A 21,146-nucleotide genomic window follows, 5' to 3' on the forward strand; every position below is an offset into this window, starting at 1 on the left:
GATATAAGAAACCACGGTGGAAAATTTCTTATTCGCATACACAATATGGATCTATATTTCATCGCCTAGTTAATGTTGAAGTTGTTCATGTTGAAAGAGATAGTTTTTGGATTTCTACTTCTCCATCTTTATACAAAAAAATGTGGGCATCTTCCAAAGAAAGCAATTATTTTCAAAATCAACTCTTTACAAAGATATGTAGATCATGTAAAGAAGTAACTTTCAGACAAAAACTGAAAAAAAACCCTCTCAAAACAACTACTTTCTAATGAACATTGAAAGTACTTTTTCTTTCGTGTAGAAAGAAAAAGTACTTTCGACTTTTATATGAGAACTAAATTATACAAAATAACTGATTTTCAAAGATGGCGTTAGACGAAATAAGTTTGAGAACCTCTGTTTTAATAAATGTTCATAATGTTCACTTTCACCTGACAGAACTGCAGTTCTACCAGGTGATGAAGTGGGTCATTCTAAGGGATCATGATGGGTGTTGTACTTATAAATTGAATGAATTGGAAGTAGCCTATTCATACAGGGTGTAACTAAATAAGTGTAAAACATTCATGGAAGTGATTCCTCATCGAAAAAAAGATAGGATCTTTTATATAAAGACATTTCATTGGAGCATCCCTTGTTAAGATACAGCCCCTTAAAGGGGGTATATAAATTTTTTTTCACAAGCACTAAAAAGTTACAATATTGAAATTAACCTGACATTTTGTACTACCAAAAAGACACTCAGCCAGAAATTTATTTGGTTCACCCCATGGTTGTAAGGGGTGGAAAACGCAACCCCTAAAATGTATTTCCAATGTAACTTTTTGTCTTATTATTTGTTTACCATTTAAAATGTATTTCCGATAGCCTGTTTCATTTTAAACAAAAAATGTCTCGTGGGTTTTTTGCCCAAAATAAACCAGTTCGCAGCAAAAAATTATTTTAGGAACAACTACAGAGATACATCGTCATAAATGCGAAAATACGAAACTAATCTATCTAGTAGGTCGCTATTAGCGATAGTGACAATTAAATTGGTATGACGCTGTCAGTGAATTTTTGAAATTGAATTAATACTAATTGTGTGTTGTTGTTCTGTCCTTAATTTGTTACTTTAATAGTACACTTGTTATTAAATGAGAAAACGGCTGATATACGGTCTGTCGCAGGGAAATGGGTAAGACGCTTCTAGAAGATATGCTGAAATGTATACTCAACGGCAGCATCCTTCACATAGAATATTTGCTCGACTTCATCAACGATTACGAGAATATGGTTCATTCGACAAAAGAACGCAGGATTGTACGAGAAGTACGAACACCACAGCTTGAGGAAGCAGTACTTAATTTGATTGAAGAACAACCTACTATCAGTCCCAGAAAGATTGCTTTCCAGCTAAATGTTGATCATATGACGGTATTTCGAATTTTAAAGGAACAACTCTTATACCCTTACCATCTGCAACGAGTACAGGCACTGTTACCGCGAGAATTTCTGAACCTTCTTGAATTTTGCAATTGGATGCTAGAAATGATTAGAAGAAATTGTGACTTTCTGAAGACGGTAGAATTCACAGACGAATGTAGTTTTCTCGGGACAAGATTATTAATTTTCATAATTACCACATATGGGCTGATGAAAACCCTCACGCTATTGTCGAAACTAACCATCAAGAACAATTTTTTCTTGACGTGTGGTTCGGAGTTATTGGGGATGATTTAATTGGGCCTCATTTTCTACCTCCTCGATTAAATGGTGAGGCATACGTTCAATTTTTAAGAGAAGTGCATCCAGTACTGCTGGAGGAAGTTCTTTTGGGCATCAGAAGGGATATGTTTTTTATGCATGATGGGTCTCCCGCCCATTTTAGTCAAGTAGCACATCAGCATTCAACTGAAACATATGCAAATCAGTGGATAGGTCGAGAGGACCACAGAACTGGCCCGCTCGATCCCCGGATCTCAATGCTCTCGATTTCTCTATTTGGGGCCATTTACAGCATTTGGTTCATTGTACTCCTATTCGCGTGCAGGATAATCAGAGAAACTCCAGGAATATTTAAGTGAATACGTGGCTCAATGCGCCGACGTCTAGACGCATGCGTAATGTCTGAAGGTAGACATATTGAACATTTACTATGATTTCTACACGTTGTGTGTTTTGTTATTAATAAATTAGTTTTGTTTATTACCCTTTAATCGTTTAATGCAGGTGCTAACTACAAAATAATAATAAATCCAGTTCGCATTTATGACGATGTACTTCTGTAGTTGTTCGTAAAATAATTTTTTGCTGCGAACTGGTTTATTTTGGGCAGCAAACCCAAGAGACATTTTTTGTTTAGAAAGAAACAGGCTATCGGAAATAAATTTTTAAATGGTAAACAAATAATAAGTCAAAAAGTTACATTGGAAATACATTTTAAGGGTAAACCAAATAAATTACTGGCTAAGTGTCTTTTTGGTAGTACAAAACGTCAGGTTAATTTCAATATTTTAATTTTTCAGTGCTTGTGAAAAAAATTGTTATACAAATTTTATGTCCCCCTTTAAGGGGCTGTATTTTAACAAGGGATGCTACAATGAAGTTTATTTATATGAAAGAAACCATCTTTTTTTCGATGTGGAATCACCTCCTTAAATGTTTTACACTTATTCAGTTACACCCTGTATTTTCAAATATAAATAGAATTCAGTCAATTTAAGATTCATATATCATTAATTTCAAATTGCTGTTTTCGTTCCTGTCTATTTTCCTTGTTTCAAAATTATACAAATCATAAAAACATACATTTGTTGTCTTCAAGAAAATTACTGTCAACAGACTACCCGAACGTGGTTCTACCGTGAAGATGTGAGAGTCGAGATGACGGACGGAGAGGTTGATGGTGAAAGGTATAATGAAGAACAAGAGGTATATATTAGTAGCACAGAGTTAGAGACTCACCTCCCTGGTCATCTAAAGCGACCAAGGTGCGGATTCCAGCCTCCTTACTCTACAGCAGCACAAAACAAGTGTTAAATGTCATGTTAGTTTCATGTGAGTGATGCACGCCCGAAATCTTTGAGCAGTTAGTTAGGCGAGTTTTAGTTGATATGTCGGATTTTAGTACAGTAGAGGTTAGGTGTCAGTAGGCCACATCAGTATTTGACAAAGTTCAAACTGATTCTATAAAACATAAAAATGTCCGATGATTTTTCATCGACACTGGCATTTCCAAGAAATATCTTAAGAAATTTCGATTAACTAAAGAGAATCATTCGTCAAAGTAACATTTGAAAACTTCATTAAAAAAATCACCAATGAGCTGAAAGTATATCTCTGAATAGGAAAATGATTACTCACTCACAGAATTGATATATGATTCACTATGATCAGTTGAGTGAGAACTACAGAGGAAATTCCTTAAATGATGAAATATTGACAGGCGATAGTAATACATACATTCTACATGCTATATTCGACGATCTTACAATTGTCCACTTGGCAAGAGTGAATGTGTCCCATAAAACTTCAACATTTCTTCATTCAAGTCATTTTCCTCTCTCTGAAATACCATTACAACATTTTCAAAATATCTCTGAAGCTGTTCAACTTGATATTTTTTACTTCAGTAGCAGTATTTTTTCATCCTGATAATCATGATAGCTGGGATTTTTATTGAATACAGTAACTGAACTTCACTGTATTTCAAGCGGAAATTTACGCTATTGAATTGTGTGAGGAGAGATTGGAAGAATCCAACCTCATACACAAGTCAATAGAAATATTCTCGGACAGTCACGCGGCGTTGGAAACTCTTGGCTCCTACCGAGCAACCTCTAATTTGGTAGCAAATTGCCAAAAACCACTCTCCTCGATAGGAAGACTTAACATATTGTCTCTGGTCTGGATTCCTGGCCATACTGGCCTGGAAGGCAATGAGGCTGCTGAGTCTCTTGCAAAGGAGGGTGCTGCAAGCAGCTTCATCGGACCAGAACCTGTCATTGGAATCGCTTTAGGCTTTGTCAAACAAAGATTGAACACCTGGATAGCAAGAAGATTTATGGACTTCTGGCAGAATCTTCCAGGATTGGCTCACTCCAAGGCGTTTATTCACCCTTCGAAGCTTGAAACAGTCATTTAGAAAATGATGAAACAGCAGAGCACATACTTTGTGCCTGCCCCGCTGGGGACAGGATCCGGTTTTTAGAGTTCGGCAGAGCCGTACTCTTACCATTTGACCTGAAAGACCACTCACCAAACTAATCGGCTTCGTTAGGAAGCTGGGTTTAGTTGGTCAAGTATGAATAGGTGTGAGCCACAATAAACCCTTGCGGGTTGCGGTGGAGGGTCGAATAGACCCACTCACTTTGGATGTAACCTAACATAAACTAATTAAACTTCACGTAGCAAGCTAATTCTGAATCTCGGAGTTCTCATCAGGAATGGGGTACCGCAAGGAGCCTGAACAATAATGAAGTTTTATAAGATATTAGATCATCGTAATGTTTTTCTGCATCCTGATTAGCACTAATGGTTGTGGAATGTAGTGGAATGTTGATCTTTTTCTGTTTCAAAATTCAAATATGCCAAAACTAATTACGTTGTATATCATATCGGAGTTTATGGCTGTAGACTTGGAAATAGTGTTATGGATATGATTATTTTAAGTCATGACTGTTCAAGTGATCAAATGTTCAACAAGGACGAGTATAATTTGAATTCGGAACTCTACATTTACTTTGGCATTTTTGCTAAATGGATCTGGATATTGTTTATTCTGCTATTAGGTTGTTTCAAAAGTTTTATCCGTTTAATGTAATGTGTTTTTGTTACTTCATGTTTCAATAAATAGTTATTCTACTATGTCGCGGTAGAGAATTTTTCAATCTATATATACAGGCCGTTTCTTTTATCATGTGGTAACAGATACGAAAACGATAAAATGGGAAAAAAGGTAACTGTCATCGGGAACAACTCAATGGCCAAAGAAAATTTACGGGGACTTTCGGCCTTCTCGAGTTATACGGGGAAAACCATAAATGCTGTTTTTGTTTTTTTTCGAATGGAATTGTTATTTCGGAGAATATAAAAAAATGGAAAAGAAAATGTTATTGAATTCGAAGTGTACTATGACGATGTAATAATAAATATTCAATAAAAAGTTTCGTGTCAACATGACCATCATCAAATTTTTAAATGTACATACACTATGTAACGGGTGATTTTTTAAGAGCTTGAGAACTTAAAAAAAAAACGCATAAAATTTGCAAAATCTTATCGGTTCTTTATTTGAAACGTTAGATTGGTCCATGACATTTACTTTTTGAAGATAATTTCATTTAAATGTTGACCGCGGCTGCGTCTTAGGTGGTCCATTCGGAAAGTCCAATTTTGGGCAACTTTTTCGAGCATTTCGGCCGGAATAGCCCGAATTTCTTCGGAAATGTTGTCTTCCAAAGCTGGAATAGTTGCTGGCTTATTTCTGTAGACTTTAGACTTGACGTAGCCCCACAAAAAATAGTCTAAAGGCGTCAAATCGCATGATCTTGGTGGCCAACTTACCGGTCCATTTCTTGAGATGAATTGTTCTCCGAAGTTTTCCCTCAAAATGGCCATAGAATCGCGAGCTGTGTGGCATGTAGCGCCATCTTGTTGAAACCACATGTCAACCAAGTTCAGTTCTTCCATTTTTGGCAACAAAAAGTTTGTTAGCATCGAACGATAGCGATCGCCATTCACCGTAACGTTGCGTCCAACAGCATCTTTGAAAAAATACGGTCCAATGATTCCACCAGCGTACAAACCACACCAAACAGTGCATTTTTCGGGATGCATGGACAGTTCTTGAACGGCTTCTGGTTGCTCTTCACTCCAAATGCGGCAATTTTGCTTATTTACGTAGCCATTCAACCAGAAATGAGCCTCATCGCTGAACAAAATTTGTCGATAAAAAAGCGGATTTTCTGCCAACTTTTCTAGGGCCCATTCACTGAAAATTCGACGTTGTGGCAGATCATTCGGCTTCAGTTCTTGCAGGAGCTGTATTTTATACGGTTTTACACCAAGATCTTTGCGTAAAATCTTCCATGTGGTCGAATAACACAAACCCAATTGCTGCGAACGGCGACGAATCGACATTTCACGGTCTTCAGCAACACTCTCAGAAACAGACGCAATATTCTCTTCTGTACGCACTGTACGCATTCGTGTGGTTGGTTTAATGTCCAATAAAGTAAACTGAGTGCGAAACTTGGTCACAATCGCTTTAATTGTTTGCTCACTTGGTCGATTATGTAGACCATAAATCGGGCGTAAAGCGCGAAACACATTTCGAACCGAACACTGATTTTGGTAATAAAATTCAATGATTTGCAAGCGTTGCTCGTTAGTAAGTCTATTCATGATGAAATGTCAAAGCATACTCAGCATCTTTCTCTTTGCACCATGTCTGAAATCCCGCGTGATCTGTCAAATACTAATGCATGAAAATCCTAACCTCAAAAAAAAATCACCCGTTATGTACATACATACATGACCATGTATGTACATACACTATGTACATACATGGCCACCATCAACTTTTTAAATACGGACCTGTCTTTTTATTACAGATATTGATGAAGCAATAAATTCGCAATCCAAGGGTATATCACATTTGATATTTTTATAGCGTTTCATTTGAAATAACTACCATCATCAGTGACAACAATTTTAAATTACGGTCCTGTCGTTACTCCCTTTGTAAATTTTTTTGATTTCTTCAATGAATTCGACAGGTAGGTACCATAACACAATATTTTTTTATAATTTTCATTCCTGGTAGTAACGAAAATATCAGTTTTTGGTCAAAATTCAATTGTTGTATGATTTGGTATGATCAAATAGCATCTCAATTCATTTACCATCTTAAACGCGTAGGCTTTGCTTGGTTTCTATGGCAGGAAAAATGAATGCGTTGTTGATATCTGTTGAGAACCGTCAGTCGTTTATCAACATATCAAAGATGTATTCAAATGATGAAAGGACATATTATGCTATTTAGTTAGGCAAAATCAACAAGGAATATGTATGGTGAGCTATACCCGAACCGTCGTATTCTGAACATCCAAATGTTTAGACGATTGGAAAGAAATTTGAGGGACTATGGTGTATTTGACAGGTTACTGGAAATGTGAGGAATCAAATAAATGTTATGGGTAAGCAAATATTACCACATAAAAATTTACATAGTGAAAACATCTTTTTTTCTCTTCAATTTAGGATTGGTCAGTTACAAAAAGTATGCTAATCAAGATTGTTCTTTACGAGAAATGGTCCACGAGATGGGAATTTTGAAAAAGAACAGATATAAATGCTACAGGATACGCAAAGTTCATCATCTCAATGGAAGGGATAACGGAAGGAAAGTACGATTTGCGAAGTGGTTAGGTTAGGTTAGGTGCATTTATTCAAATGACGCTTGTTTCGCTTAAATTGAATAGGTATTTACTGATATATTACAGTTTGAAGTTGACTCATAAAAACGTAGAAAAATTTTGAAACAACCTTATAGTATTGATATGAAGTCAAATGCATGTCATTTGCATGTGTTCTGAAATGCCTTCAACATGATTGGTCGTCAGGATAACCTTCAATCTTGTAGCCATAGGCCGAGTAATGGGTGTACCAAGAGGTTCAACTTCTTCAACACAGTCTTGTTGAGTATTGATGAAGGCAACAGACAGATCAACCACAACATTATTTCACTTGTTTCAAGTATGCCTAAAAGTTTTACAACTGCATTTCTCGTATTTTGTAAAACGTATATCATAAAATCGAATTAATTTGTTGAAAAGTTTCAGAGATATTAAATTTCCACACTAATCAATTGATGCAATTGTATCGACGAAATTGGTAATGACGCCTGTATTTTTAAAAGAAAATATTGAAAGCACAGTATTTGTGGCGATATGGATAGTTTTCATCATTCAGTAGTCAAGATTTGGTTCATCACCTCAAATTTTTGAACGAACCACGTAAGTATCTTCTTTCATAGGATGCAATTAAAAAATATTTAGAACAGTAAAGTTTCAAAGCAAACTTTTAATTCTTCTAAGTGATTTGTTGTTTTTTCAACTTTTAGACATGTACACTAAAACCTGTGAGTTATTTTTTTCCATAAATCAAAATAAAATACACTCAGCTTCGTGCCAGTTTTGCGATAGACTAATATTTTGTTTATCGTTGCCGTTGATAATATGTACTACCTCCAAACAAAAATTTTCGTATATAAATACGTTGAAAGATAATCATCATACTACATTTTTACTATCATCAGCTTGTTAAGTGAATAATTTTCATTCTCATATACAATCCTTATTTATTGATAACTTCTTATCTGAAGCACACTTTGGTCAAGCCAATTTTTCAGCTCTGACATTCCAAAAACGCCGACTTTTATGACGTAAGTTTATGAACGATTTGATGTGTTAGTCTCCTCTAATTTTATAGGCAGCGAACCACCAAATAACTGGAAAATAGGATTTAAAAAATTGTTTAAAAGAATTAAAAACGAGGTGGAATTGGTTTTCCTACTTTTTTTAGCCAAAACAAATCGTCTATTTTGAAAACTCAAACATAAAAGTAGTCAGTTCATGAACTTAATCGTAATAGAAAAATCTACATTATAAAATGAATGAACTTTGAACTTGAAATTGTTGAGATCGCTCAGTGACACTAGACTTTTGGATGCGTTCGAAAGTACTTGAAGCAATGCGTATGAGAGCTGTGAACAGCCACACAATTTCCATTCCAAACAGCCTGTTATTATTTTATTCATTAAAGAACTTATTCAAATTAGTGAGGAACTTCGAACAATTTTGTACTCAAGAAATTATAATGTATGAATAAAAATGAAAGTGAAAGTTTGCTTTGTTAGATATAAAAAGGTTAAGATCATATTTTGATGACACCAACTTGGTTGCGTATCGAGAATATTGTTACAATTCTGGTTTACGGAAAAATATTTAGACTTATTATGGTCTTAAGTGGAAATAAAATCGAGCTAGAAAATAAAAAGTTCGGCTGAGGTTAACTGAGCTGCTATGAAATACATAAAATATGAAGAATAGAAAAATTGGACGAGAACAGTTTCAAACCGCAATACGTTTCGACTGTCATCATCATCATTGATTCTCGTAATCTGCTGATCAGAAACTATTTAAAGGTAGACGCTATTCAAAATATCAACCTATTTAAGGTTATTTCACTTGTAACAACCATCACTGACCATATCCCGTTAATATGGGCATATTATTTACATACACAGTGAAAAATAGATCTTAAAAATGTTAGAATACCATGACGTGAATTGAAAAAATCCAATTCAAAATTATTGATTATAAACAAATGTACAATATGACAATGATGTCAAACCTTCAAGCATATTTGACATTATGATTGTCATTTTCAAAGCTACCTGTTATGACAAGAGTAAAAGAATTTCATTTCATAATGCTTTCGGTCGATTATCTAAACTAGGTATGTGATTTTATTTTCTTCGAAACCTATCAATGAAATTTATCTTTCTCCAAAATAGATAACTATAAATACTCAAATGTTCAATATCTGTTTTTTTGTTCCTACAAATCTTATATACAGGGTGAGTCAGAATAAGACCGACAAACTCCGACTACAGATTCCTCACTTCATTTTGAGATTTGAGAGATTTGGGTGAATCAGAATGAGGCCGACAATTCCATTTTTTCATTCATTATATTATTTGATCGAATCGATGACGTGGAATCACTGATTTGTTACCATACTTTCTTGCATATGATTGTTTCGACATATCAACTGAAAAACAAACCCAACTTTAAATTCATAATACTCCACTCAAATAAGAGTTTAGATCTGAACCAATGTACGTTAATATATGATACACCAGGAATATTCCAAAGCGTGCGGCAGTCAATGCTATGGAGATGCCAATTGTGTATCGAACAAAATGGTGGTCCATTTGAACATTTATTTTAAGCCTTTTTTGTTTCTATTTAGTCAACCCTATAAATCTTTTCTATCTGTTGAGTAGATATTAATACACAATAATTGGTTTTTCATAAACTACACCTTACGATTTGATCTCACGACATGTTTCGCTAACACAGTAGCTTCTTCAACATTGATTTGAATACAAGTTACTTTTTATGCTAATATTTATATACCAAAGATAAATACAATTGACACTATCTCCATCAAATTACCTAAACTTGTGCAACTTTTATATACCCGAGGTATCTCTTCAATTGTGACTACCTGAAGCATATTACCTCACTTCTACGTCAATAATAATACTTCCTCGGTTTTATAAGAAAACAAGTTCAATAATGGTAATCTATTAAAATCCAGTTGGTCATTCATTAGAATGTTTGAATTTTTAAGTTTATTAATTTCCATTGCTTCAGTTTCAAACTTTTATTCTCTATGTGTAAAATTTTGGACACTTCGTTAAAGTCATGATTCTCTTCTAAAAGAGGTTTTGAATATGTTGGACTTGTTTTTTCATTTATATAGCTCATTTCATGTTCTTGGATGCGATTCCTGAATGTTCAGCCAGTCTGACCAATATATACCTTAGGGCACGTTCCACACTTTAATTTATATACTCCTGATTTATCGAATTTGGATATTTGGTCTTTATTATTTTTTACAAACTTTCCCAACGTATTGTTGTTCTATATGCAATTTTAATATTTCGTTTCCTCCAAAATTAGGACACTTTTTCTGTTCGTTTGTCCGAAATAACGGGTGATTTTTTAGGAGGTATAGGATTTGATTTTCAAAACAACACAAAAAATTTGAAAAAATTGATGAAATCTTTATTGAAATCGATAGAACGATCAATATAATTTAATGTTTGAAGATGATTTCATGCAAATGTTGTCCGCGGCTCCGCTTTAGATGGCCGATGCGCAAGGTGCAATTTTGGCACACTCCGTTGCTGGTTTATCCCTGTTGACATGAGCCTTAACATGACCCCACAAGAAATAATCCAAAGGCGTTAAATCACACGATCTAGGCGGCCAATTGACAGGCCACAAACGTGAGATAAACTGTTCACCGAAGGCGGCTCTTAATTGGGCAATTGTTTCGCGTGCCTTGTTGAAACCACATGCCAGGCATGTCCAATTCTTTCAATTTGGACAACAAAAAGTCGTCAATCACTACACGGTAGCGCTCGCCATTCACAGTAACGTTCCAGTACGGCCCGATGATGCCACCGACCCATGATCCTCACCAAACAGTGACTTTTTCGAGATGCATCTTGCAATGCTTGTGGCTGGTCTTCACTCCGGATATGGCAATTTTACTTGTTAACGTATCCATTCAACCAAAAATGAGCCCCGTCGCTGAACACAATATCTCGATAAAAATGTGAATCTTTCTCCAACTTTGTCAGCGCCCATTCATCAAATGTTAGACGTTGTGGGAGGTCGTGTGGCTTCAATTCTTGCACCAGCTGTATCTTATGAAGTTTTACACATAAATCCTTTCGTAAAATTTTGCACTTAGTGGAGTGACAAAGGCCCAATTGCTGCGAACGGCGGCGAATCGACATTTCACGGTCATCACTAACACTGTCGGATACAGCCGCAATATTTTCTTTGGTCCTCACTCTACGTATGCGAGTTTGTGGTTTAATGTTCAATAATGTAAACTGGGTTCGAAATTCGATCACAAGCTTCCGAATAGCTCCCTCAGTAGGCCGACGAAACTGCCCATAAATTGGAAGAAGTGCACGATGCAATTTCTTCATCGAGCATGAATTTTGATAATAAAATTCAATAATTTGCAAGCGTTGTTCATTGGTAAGTCGATTCATGGTTAAATTATAGACCAGAGTGAACAAGTTTGACAATGACACAAGGCACGATTCACGCTTGATCTGTCAAAAACAGTGTTTCCAAAAAAATACCAGCAAAAAAGTCACCCATTACGTTAAAGCTCTTTAATTTGGATGATTGGAACATTGGAATATCTTTGATACTGATACCCCAACATAAAATTTAACAAATTAAAAGTACTTATTCTAATTTTTTCGCAAATATTATTTTAGGCTTTAACTGTATCTAACAGGATTATTAAAATTTGAGGCTGGGTTTGTCAATTGATGTTGATGTTTGAAAATAATCATTATGCAAAAATATATGATTACATATCGGTGAATTTACGAAATCGATTCGTTCAAATAATATGACGAGTAATAAAACGGAGTTTGTCGGTCTCATTCTGATTTACCTGTACTATGTTATGAATACTCCCAACATACTATATAGATGGGTACGTTTTTCGGTAAGACTAGCTGCAAATTCTCTCTACATTGTTTCAACATTGAAGTTTGCATAACACAGACATGAAAGAATATACTTGTCTCAAGAATATTCAAGTAAAACTGTGGATCGCTCATAAAAATCACCGATTTTGGAATATACCTCATGCAAAAATTGTACTTTCTACATTCAACTTAAATATATTAACACTGAAAAACTGGCACGAACAAAGGGAAAACACCAAAAGCGCGTGAATCAGTGAGTACAGATGTATATTTACCTCTTATTAAGAGTGATTTTCCGCGAGCTACACTATTTTCCGAATTTGAATGAAGAACTTACCCGAGCATGGATTGAAAGTGTGAAAAATTTTCGGTTCTGAACCAGTACAAACTTTGTATATTATGTTATGGTAGTGGCCTGATTGTAAAGTATAGATCTGCAGTATGCAAATGTGTGTGTGCAGAAGTGCATGTGTGTGGGTATAATACTTCTAGATATCATCATCATGAGACACAGCACAAACACAGCCACACTGCAGGGCTACCGCTACCACAACATAGATATCTTTCCGTACAGGTAGATTTTTTCTTCTAGAAACTTTCTTTCAGATAAGTCTAAGCGTCAAGAGATCAGCCCCAATTATAATGGCAGCCAAACTTCAGTCAATTATCTGTGAGATTTATATATTACTCGATCAACCTATTTCTGTATTCTTCTAGTAAAAAAAACAAAATTGTTGTTTCATCATTCCATTCATCTTGTGTGTTCCGATGGAGAATCGATAGATTGATGACAAAACGTATGTCTAACTTTTTGATTCAATATAATTCAATTGGTCAAACGGTAGTGTGGAACTTACTAACAACCGCTATTGTGAATGTTGTTTCGATCCCAAATATGAGACGTTCCGTGTTCATTTTTCACTGATAGACATTGAAAGTTTTGACTCTTAATGATTGTCGTTCGTATGGGGTCGACAATATATCAACAGAAACATACGTAGCTATAATGTTCAACGAAAAACAAAAAAGCACAATTAAAAATCCCAGTGAAACAAAGTTTGTTTGTAATAACCTTTCATCATATCAACCTGGCTGCTCATTTGCATGAAAATACTTGAACAGCTTGATTTCTTAATCCTCCTCCCGTTCCATCCTTAAGAGGTGATAACTCGTAAAGAGCAGCTTCCAAAATTTAAATGGCAAAGAACCCCTTATGGTAACTCGATTGATAAACTTTTTATAGTGGGTTCAAAAGAGGTTGTCAGACTCATTTAATAAACAACGGAAATACTCATCGAAATAAATTCAGAAAAGAAAATGAGAAAAACTTTGTCTTATCTATGAGGAAGCATATGCTGATATGATTTCTTGACGAATCCCAACCTGTGACACCTCCATATTTTTAGATATATTGAAATGAACTTTACTTCCCAGCCAGTAAAAGAAGCCATCACGATACTGGAAAGAGTTTTTTTTGAAGCGGTAGAAATTGCTCCTTGGTAATAAATAGTTAAATATGGTCATCTGAACAAAAAGTGCTATAACTATGGCTGATCCGAAAGGAACTGCTCCACATCCAGCGAATATTTTCAAAACGTTCGTTCCACGGTTACATTTTCACGAGAAGGCCACGTACTTCTTTAAATTATCTATGACAATTAACAAGTAGAGAAGTGGTGTAAGTTTTAAAGGCAGTTGCCCTTCAGCTTAGAAGATTTACGACCATTGTCGTCCTCAAGTTATATGATCTGATTAAGCCTGCCAGGAAGATGCATCTCACTAGTCTACCATTATAGCATGATGTGTATGTCAGTTAATGGGACTAGAACAACACGCATCAGAACAACATGCATTTGCGGTCATTATATTCAGACTATGCTGTCTCCTCATTCGAAATACTCTTACCCCCAGTCACATACAAGTTGATAAATATGATGTAGTTATCTTCCATCATTGAATCAATATGATCATTGTCGGCATCGGCATAGAGTTTCACCGTACAAATAGCTCAAACTTGGCTGAACAACGTTCCCTGCAAGTGACCGTCGATGGACATCTCTCGAATACTTTTACTATCAACGCTGGTGTTCCCCAGGGATCCATATTGTCTCCAACCCTCTTTTTATTGTATATTCACGGCTTACACACCTCAGCAACTTTTGATGCTTCATAAAGCTGAGATCAGACCTTCTTTAAAGTATTGTTCTCATGTATGGAGCTCCACCCCTAAGCATACCCTGAAGCTGCTGGATTCCATCGAGTAAGAGCCATCCGCCTGATTGGACATTCGAAAATCACTTGCAACCTTGACAGTCTGAAACATCGAAGAAAGGTTGGAGATTTGTTTCCCTTTCATAGATACTTTCACAATTTGTTTCCACAAAGAGCAGTACATATCAGAAATACGCGATGGACTGTGGCTGCTCATCGTTTTGAGGTTCAACTCAGTACACCTCGAACTTCTCTGCTTAAGAACTCTTTCATTTGGAGAACTGTGTGTGTGTGGAATACACTTCCTGAGAACGTTTTTCCAAATGAATTTAATCTACTTTCGCACAGGCACCGCTCTTAGAGCGCCTTAAAAAGTTTGCTGTAGTGCTTGTGTTCTGCCTTGAAAAAAAACTGTATAGGGAACGTTCAATTGGTATTCAATATGGTTTAAGTTGGTGCAGGTTAAAATAAATCGATAATCAAATTCTCCCAAATGTTTCTACCGATCTCTTATCGAAATCTCAAAACGACAACTAGGCAAGAATTAGATTTCTGATAACAAAATTATTCAAATAATAGAGACATTATTGTTGGTCCAGTTACATATTTCTATTGAAATGATTGTTAACAATTGTAACATCAGATATTGATAATATACCAGTACGTTTCAGATTATTTCCACTATTCCAAATCAATTATTCGTTTTCAATCACTAGGAAGGTAACTTCTAAAAACAAACAATATTATTTGAATAGTATGAAGAATGCGTTTTATGGTAAAGTGCGTTTAGTTCCGTAAAATTTTACAAAACGGGTGTAAAATTTCTCTAAAACTAAATCAGTAAATTCATTTCTAGGTTCTATAATGCTATAAAAGACATGTAAAAACTTGATCTTCATTTTTACATAATTCTAATACTTCAAATTAGATTTATGATAAGCCAAATAGCTTGGCTCAGAAAGTTTCCACCAGAAAAAATCAACCTGTAGAATAGTTAAGCATATTGACAATGAACAACTTTTTGGTGGACGATGCCGTATTTCTACATTGAAGTTGCTCAAATTAGCAAAGAATGCGTCCACGAAATAGTTTTACTTTTTACAAGAAGCACCCCCACAAAACTCTCAAAACTCTTCGCCATCAAAAAAAGTCGTCGCAAAAGGTTTCGCAAATGAAGTCAGAGCTAGTCGTATTCATGGACACGCGGTAGTCCTGCTCTGCTCAATTAGAAACAAACGTCTTCTTAAGACAAAACAGATAGGGAGTGCGAAGCATGCAGCACAGAGAAACATCTAGGTACCATTCGTGCAAGCCTGACGAAATGCCTTCAAGAAGTTTTTAGTGAAAAGTCAGTGGAAATACCTACGGTTCAATATTGAAGTATAGTCTAAACGAAGTCAATCCGAACAGGTAAATAAAATACTAATGGAATTACTCTTTACTACTAATTAAAATATCCGTTTAGGTTCATGAAAAATTAAATTGATTTTGAAAAAAAATATATACAGTGCATTTCTTTAATGCCCCTCCCCCTTTTATTTTATGATCGGGTCAACTCAAAAAATTGAAATTCGGGATAATTAAATTCATGCATGAATACTTTATTTTGAAGTGAAATTGACAGATGAAACTTTCAAGATGGCGTCATCTGGAAAAAAAATTAATTGGAAAGGGGGGCCTTGTGACACATTATTTTGAAGCTCCTGATGAATACTTCACAACCCTAGAATATGAAGTCAATATCTTCACCTACTACAAAATGGCGGAACATTTAATATTTCCTGAAGACAAACACATTAATATCGATATTTCTGGAAATATTCCTTTTTATCTGCCATATGGCAATTCCAACAACTTGATAAGGTTTGTTAAGTTATTTTTTGTTAATAAAAAATTGGAGTGACACCAACCCTCACGATTTCCGGAAAACACATACCCAATATCTAGAAAAAAATCAACGTTTGGCCAGGAATATTGGGAAACCATATTGTAGGACCTCTATTGATCAAAATTTAACAGACTAACTGTATTTGAATATACTGAAAACTACTGTTGACCCTCTCATCATTGAAATCATCGAAGCGAATCCTATTGAATTCGATATAGATATTGTATTCCAACAAGATGTAGCACCACCACATTACTCTATTTGGATAGTACTTTTTCCGGCCATTGGAATAGCCGTCGACGTCCTACAGAATGGGCAGCCCGCTCGCCAGATTTGACACCTTTGGAATTTTTTATGGGGTTATTTGAAGCAAAAGGTGTACGAAACTGAACCTGCTTCAATATTGGATATACGGCAGAGAATAATAAATATTTGTAGAGATATTAACGTTACTGTGTTCGAAAATGTTCGGCGTGAAATATCGGTTAGGCTGTTCATATGTCAAAAGTTCAAGGCAACCATTTCGAACATCTTCTGAACTGACCTCAAGCTTATTACCTCATATTATTTTGTTAAATGTCAATGTATTCAGGCAATTAGTATTATTTTATCACTAACAAGCACGTTTAGAGCTTCTGTGATTTCTTGTTTATTCATACATAAATCTTATATAAATCATGTAAATTGGCAAGATGAATAAACTTCATTATTGTTATTATTAATTATTAAAAGTTTCGCCTTTTTGTAGTAGTTGAAATTATTGACATTATATTTTAGGGTTGTGAAGCATTTGTCAGACCCCCCTTTCCCATTTAATTTTTTTCTCAGATGGCGCCCAGTCACCAAGTTTCATCTGTCAATTTCACTTCAAAATAATGTATTCATGCATTAATTTCCTTATCCCAAATTTCAATTTTTTGAGTTGACCCGTTCAAAAAATAAAACGGGGGGCATTAAAGAAATGCACTGTATACCACGCCACCCATGCCATATAAAGAAACTGCCGACGTTCGATAACTATTTAGTTTTTATGCCATTCGAATTGACTTGATTAAAATATATTTTGTTATTATAGAACACGCCTCATTTTGAATTTAATATTTTTATTAATGAGTTTATTGGCTTTATCGAGTCAATGTTTTTGTTGAACTATCAGAATTTTTTCTGAAGATTTAGAAAAAGGCTGAGTGGCAACTTGTTCCATTTCTTTGAGTGTGGTAGAAAATCTTCATGATTCATCATTGAAAAACATTTATTTAATACTTGAACTTGAAGAAATAACCGAAATGAAGTAAGAAAGTATCGCATTGAAATGTTCGGATAGGATGATAAAAAACAGAAGTGAAAATAATATAAAGGAGAAATCTACTGAAAACACTTTATCCCCACCAGAACGAAAATGCTGTCTCTCAACAAACGTTTTGCTAACCAAATCAGCATCATCAGGATATGACGTTTTTTCAGTCGTCTCCTGATGATGCTAACTTAGTTAGCGAAACGCGCGTCGAGAGACAGTATTTATGTTCTGGTTCACATTAGAGGTTCAAATTCTACGTTTCAAATGAAGAAGAAACTTGAAATAATCAAAAATAAAAAATCTGTTAGAAATGGAATAACTGCGAGTTGAAAAAATTAAATTATTTGTAAATCTGGAATATGTTATTTGAAATTAACGACGGGAAATATATATGAAAGGAATAACAATGAAACTGAAATATTTCAAGTCGTTTCAACTGTGGAGATTTTTCATTATAGTTTCTCTCAGTATAGTTCGCTAGTGTAATTTTCCCAAATTTGATTTCGCCTTCACAGAAAATTATGATGGAGGTATCATTCGATTCATAATTTCTCCCACAGTGATTCGAAATTGCGTAAATGAATAGTTGAAAAGTCATAAGCAATTTTGTTAAAACAGATAAGAGGCGTTTGTTTTTCGCCAATATCTAAAAAACTATTGTAGATATTCAAAACTTGAAAGAATACATTTTTTTAACAAGCTTTTATTTAACAAGCTATTATTATTTTATGTAGGTATGTATGTATGTATGTACGTTTGTTTGTAACTCTCAAGCTCGGTATCTGTATTTGACAGAATTATCGACATTATTGCTTGATCTATTCGCGGGCAGATGGCGCTGTACGCAACCTCCTTGATATAATTCGAACTCACTTTACATGTATTTCTTCATTTGAAAAAAGTTATTTTTTTTTTATCAACACGCGCCTGCTGCTTTATTTGTAACCCTCCTTTGCGCGCCTGCTGCCTTGGGCTTGGTAGCAGGCTCCCTCTCCGAAATCGGAAAATATCAATGGTCGTTTTTCTAAACAATATACGGTTGATTGATCCCAAAGTTTAGATAGAATAAATATAGTTTGAAAAGACTGAAAAAACACGCTTTTAAAGCATACGAAACTAAAAAATGAAAAATTAATATAGTTTACCAAACTAAAAAACACGCTTTTGAAGAACATCGAACTAAAAAGTCAAAAATATATTTTTTCCATCGGAAAACGAATCCACATGTTTGTGGAATTATTTTCTAGCAGCTTTACTGCATTAACCTTTGTCGATTTCAGTTAATTTCTAGAAACGTGTGGATTCGTTTTCCGATGGCATTTCAGGTTAGCTTCCCAAATTTCTGCAACCGCAGTTGTCGGCTGATTGGTCAAACTACCAACACTGACATAAAAACTTGGCAAGTTGACTTGGGTGTCACACCAATAGGTGGTTCCACTTATGTTTCACTTGCGTTTACGCAGCTATTTTTATCAAGTACTTTTCTGGTTTTTTCACATTTTGTCTTCAATCGAGGACCGCCTGCCCGGTACTGACGATGCCCAATAGGCTGAAACAGCTGTCTACCGGTGGCTCTTAAATTGAAATCAATATGGGAATGATCAGAAAGTACTTATCTATTTATCTTTTGATTTTCATGGAATTATTTTCCAGCAGCTTGACTGCATTAACCTTTGTCGATTTCATATCATTTCTAGAAACATATAATTTCGTTTTCCGATGGCATTTCAGGTTAGCTTCCCAAATTTCTGCTACCGCAGTTGTCGGTTGATTGGTCAAACCACCAACACTGACATAAAAACTTGGCAAGTTGACTTTTGGGTGTCACACCAATAGGTGGTTCCACTTATGTTTCATTTGCGTTTACGCAGCTATTTTTATCAAGTACTTTTCTGGTTTTTTCACATATTGTCTTCAATCGAGGGCCGCCTGCCCGGTACTGACGATGCCCAATAGGCTGAAACAGTTGTCTACCGGTGGCTCTTAAATTGAAATCAATATGGGAATGATCAGAAAGTACTTATATATTTATTATATAATTTAAAAAACTAAAAAACACGCTTTCAAAGAACATCGAATTCAAAAGTTAAAAATATTTTTTTAAATATGCTCAAAACAATAACGAACGAAAAATACTAGTATTATTGTGAAAAAAGCGTGGGCGCTTTGTGCCATATTCTGTGTAAATCAAGCGCCCACGCTTTTTTCACATTAATACTAGTATTTTTTCGTTCGTTATTGTTTTAAGCTTATTAAAAAAAAATATTTTTAACTTTTTAGTTCGATGTTCTTTAAAAGCGTGTTTTTTAATTTCTAAACTATATTTATTTTTCATTTTCTAGTCTCGTATGCCATAAAAGCGTGTTTTTTAGTCTTTTTAAACTATATTTATTTTATCTAAACTTTGGGATCAATCAGCCGTATATTGTTTAGAAAAATGACCATTGATATTTTCCGATTCCGGAGAAGGAGCTTGAAAATCAGCAATAGATCAGCGAATAGAATGTCGATAATTCTTTCAAATACAGATCCCGAGCTTGAGAGTTACAAACAAACATACATACATACAGGTGAAGCGTGTAATAAAAGACTCATATTAAGCCTTCAAAACTATAGCCAATAAATAAAAGATCTATTAAAAAATATTCACGTTATTTGATTATCCCAATTTTTATATATTTTCAACTACTAAAAATAATTATCTGTGAAATGAAAATCGAAGAAAAGGAACACAAACAAACTGGGAATTTTTAAAGTTTATCTACACTTCTGGTAGGTATTTCCACTTTGTTGAAATGTTAAAGTAGGTTTGCACAAAGGTTGAAACATTAAGAGCATATAGAAGGACCGAGTTAATTACAGAATGAAAGAAACTAATAAGGTATATCCTCTTCTTAGTTCCCCAGATTAAACCAGCGCAATGAAGACAATTCAAGAAGTTCATATTTAATACAGGAAAGGTTTACTCTGAAATTATTAAAACTGATTGGGAGGATTATCCTCCTTAATGGTTCCTCCTTTCAGATCATTTTGCATATCTCAGTAATATTCCTTCAATAATATATCTATCTCTTTTAATATTCCTTTATAGGAATACTCATAGATACTCTTTATAGGTTTAAGTTTGACAAACAGAAATGTTTGGATATTCCTGTGATTCTTAAGAATCAAGATATAATAGCAATACAAATGAATAGTAATTAATTATGCAACCCTGAAAAGGCTTATTAATTTCTATAGATTCTGCTACTGATATGTCTGAAAAGAAGAGGACCAAATTTATCTCATTTTGCATTCTCAAATAATAGTAGAGGTCACTTAAAAATTAAGTATGAATCAATCATTGATTTATTATAATTTGAAAACACTGAACCTTTTCTGTACTTGTGAAGCACTTCTTCATTCAACATATTTCCTACAAAATATCAGCTGAAGAATTAGAAATCAGTATT

General features: G+C 34.7%; 3 protein-coding genes across 8 annotated transcripts in view; 1 reads left to right on the plus strand and 2 right to left on the minus strand.

The window, feature by feature from the left end:
• Nucleotides 1-21,146, minus strand: part of Snap25 (Synaptosomal-associated protein 25kDa) — a 62,018-nt gene that overhangs the window by 29,575 nt on the left and 11,297 nt on the right. For 2 of the 6 annotated variants that reach the window (XM_074171204.1, XM_074171205.1), the window contains exon 4: nt 2,947-2,995. The exons of the other annotated variants lie outside the window; for them this stretch is intronic. In XM_074171204.1, the coding sequence (XP_074027305.1) occupies nt 2,947-2,995 (49 nt within the window). The remainder of the gene's footprint in view (nt 1-2,946; nt 2,996-21,146) is intronic. 6 annotated transcript variants of the gene reach the window in all.
• LOC141480782 (uncharacterized) lies at nt 5,250-6,402 on the minus strand. The gene has a single exon (XM_074171199.1). The coding sequence runs from the start codon at nt 6,385-6,387 to the stop codon at nt 5,302-5,304; it is 1,086 nt and encodes a 361-aa protein (XP_074027300.1). The 5' UTR covers nt 6,388-6,402; the 3' UTR covers nt 5,250-5,301.
• The window catches only part of LOC111509938 (uncharacterized), a 122,350-nt gene continuing 109,179 nt past the window's right edge, over nt 7,976-21,146 (plus strand). Inside the window, exon 1 of the mRNA XM_074171194.1 lies at nt 7,976-8,000. The gene's annotated coding sequence lies outside the window, so the exon portion shown is untranslated. The remainder of the gene's footprint in view (nt 8,001-21,146) is intronic.

The sequence above is a fragment of the Leptinotarsa decemlineata genome, unplaced genomic scaffold, assembly GCF_025532065.1.
Source record: "Leptinotarsa decemlineata unplaced genomic scaffold, Ldec_3_MD MMD2_tig00000010_RagTag_RagTag, whole genome shotgun sequence".
NCBI classification, from domain to species: Eukaryota; Metazoa; Arthropoda; class Insecta; order Coleoptera; family Chrysomelidae; genus Leptinotarsa; species Leptinotarsa decemlineata.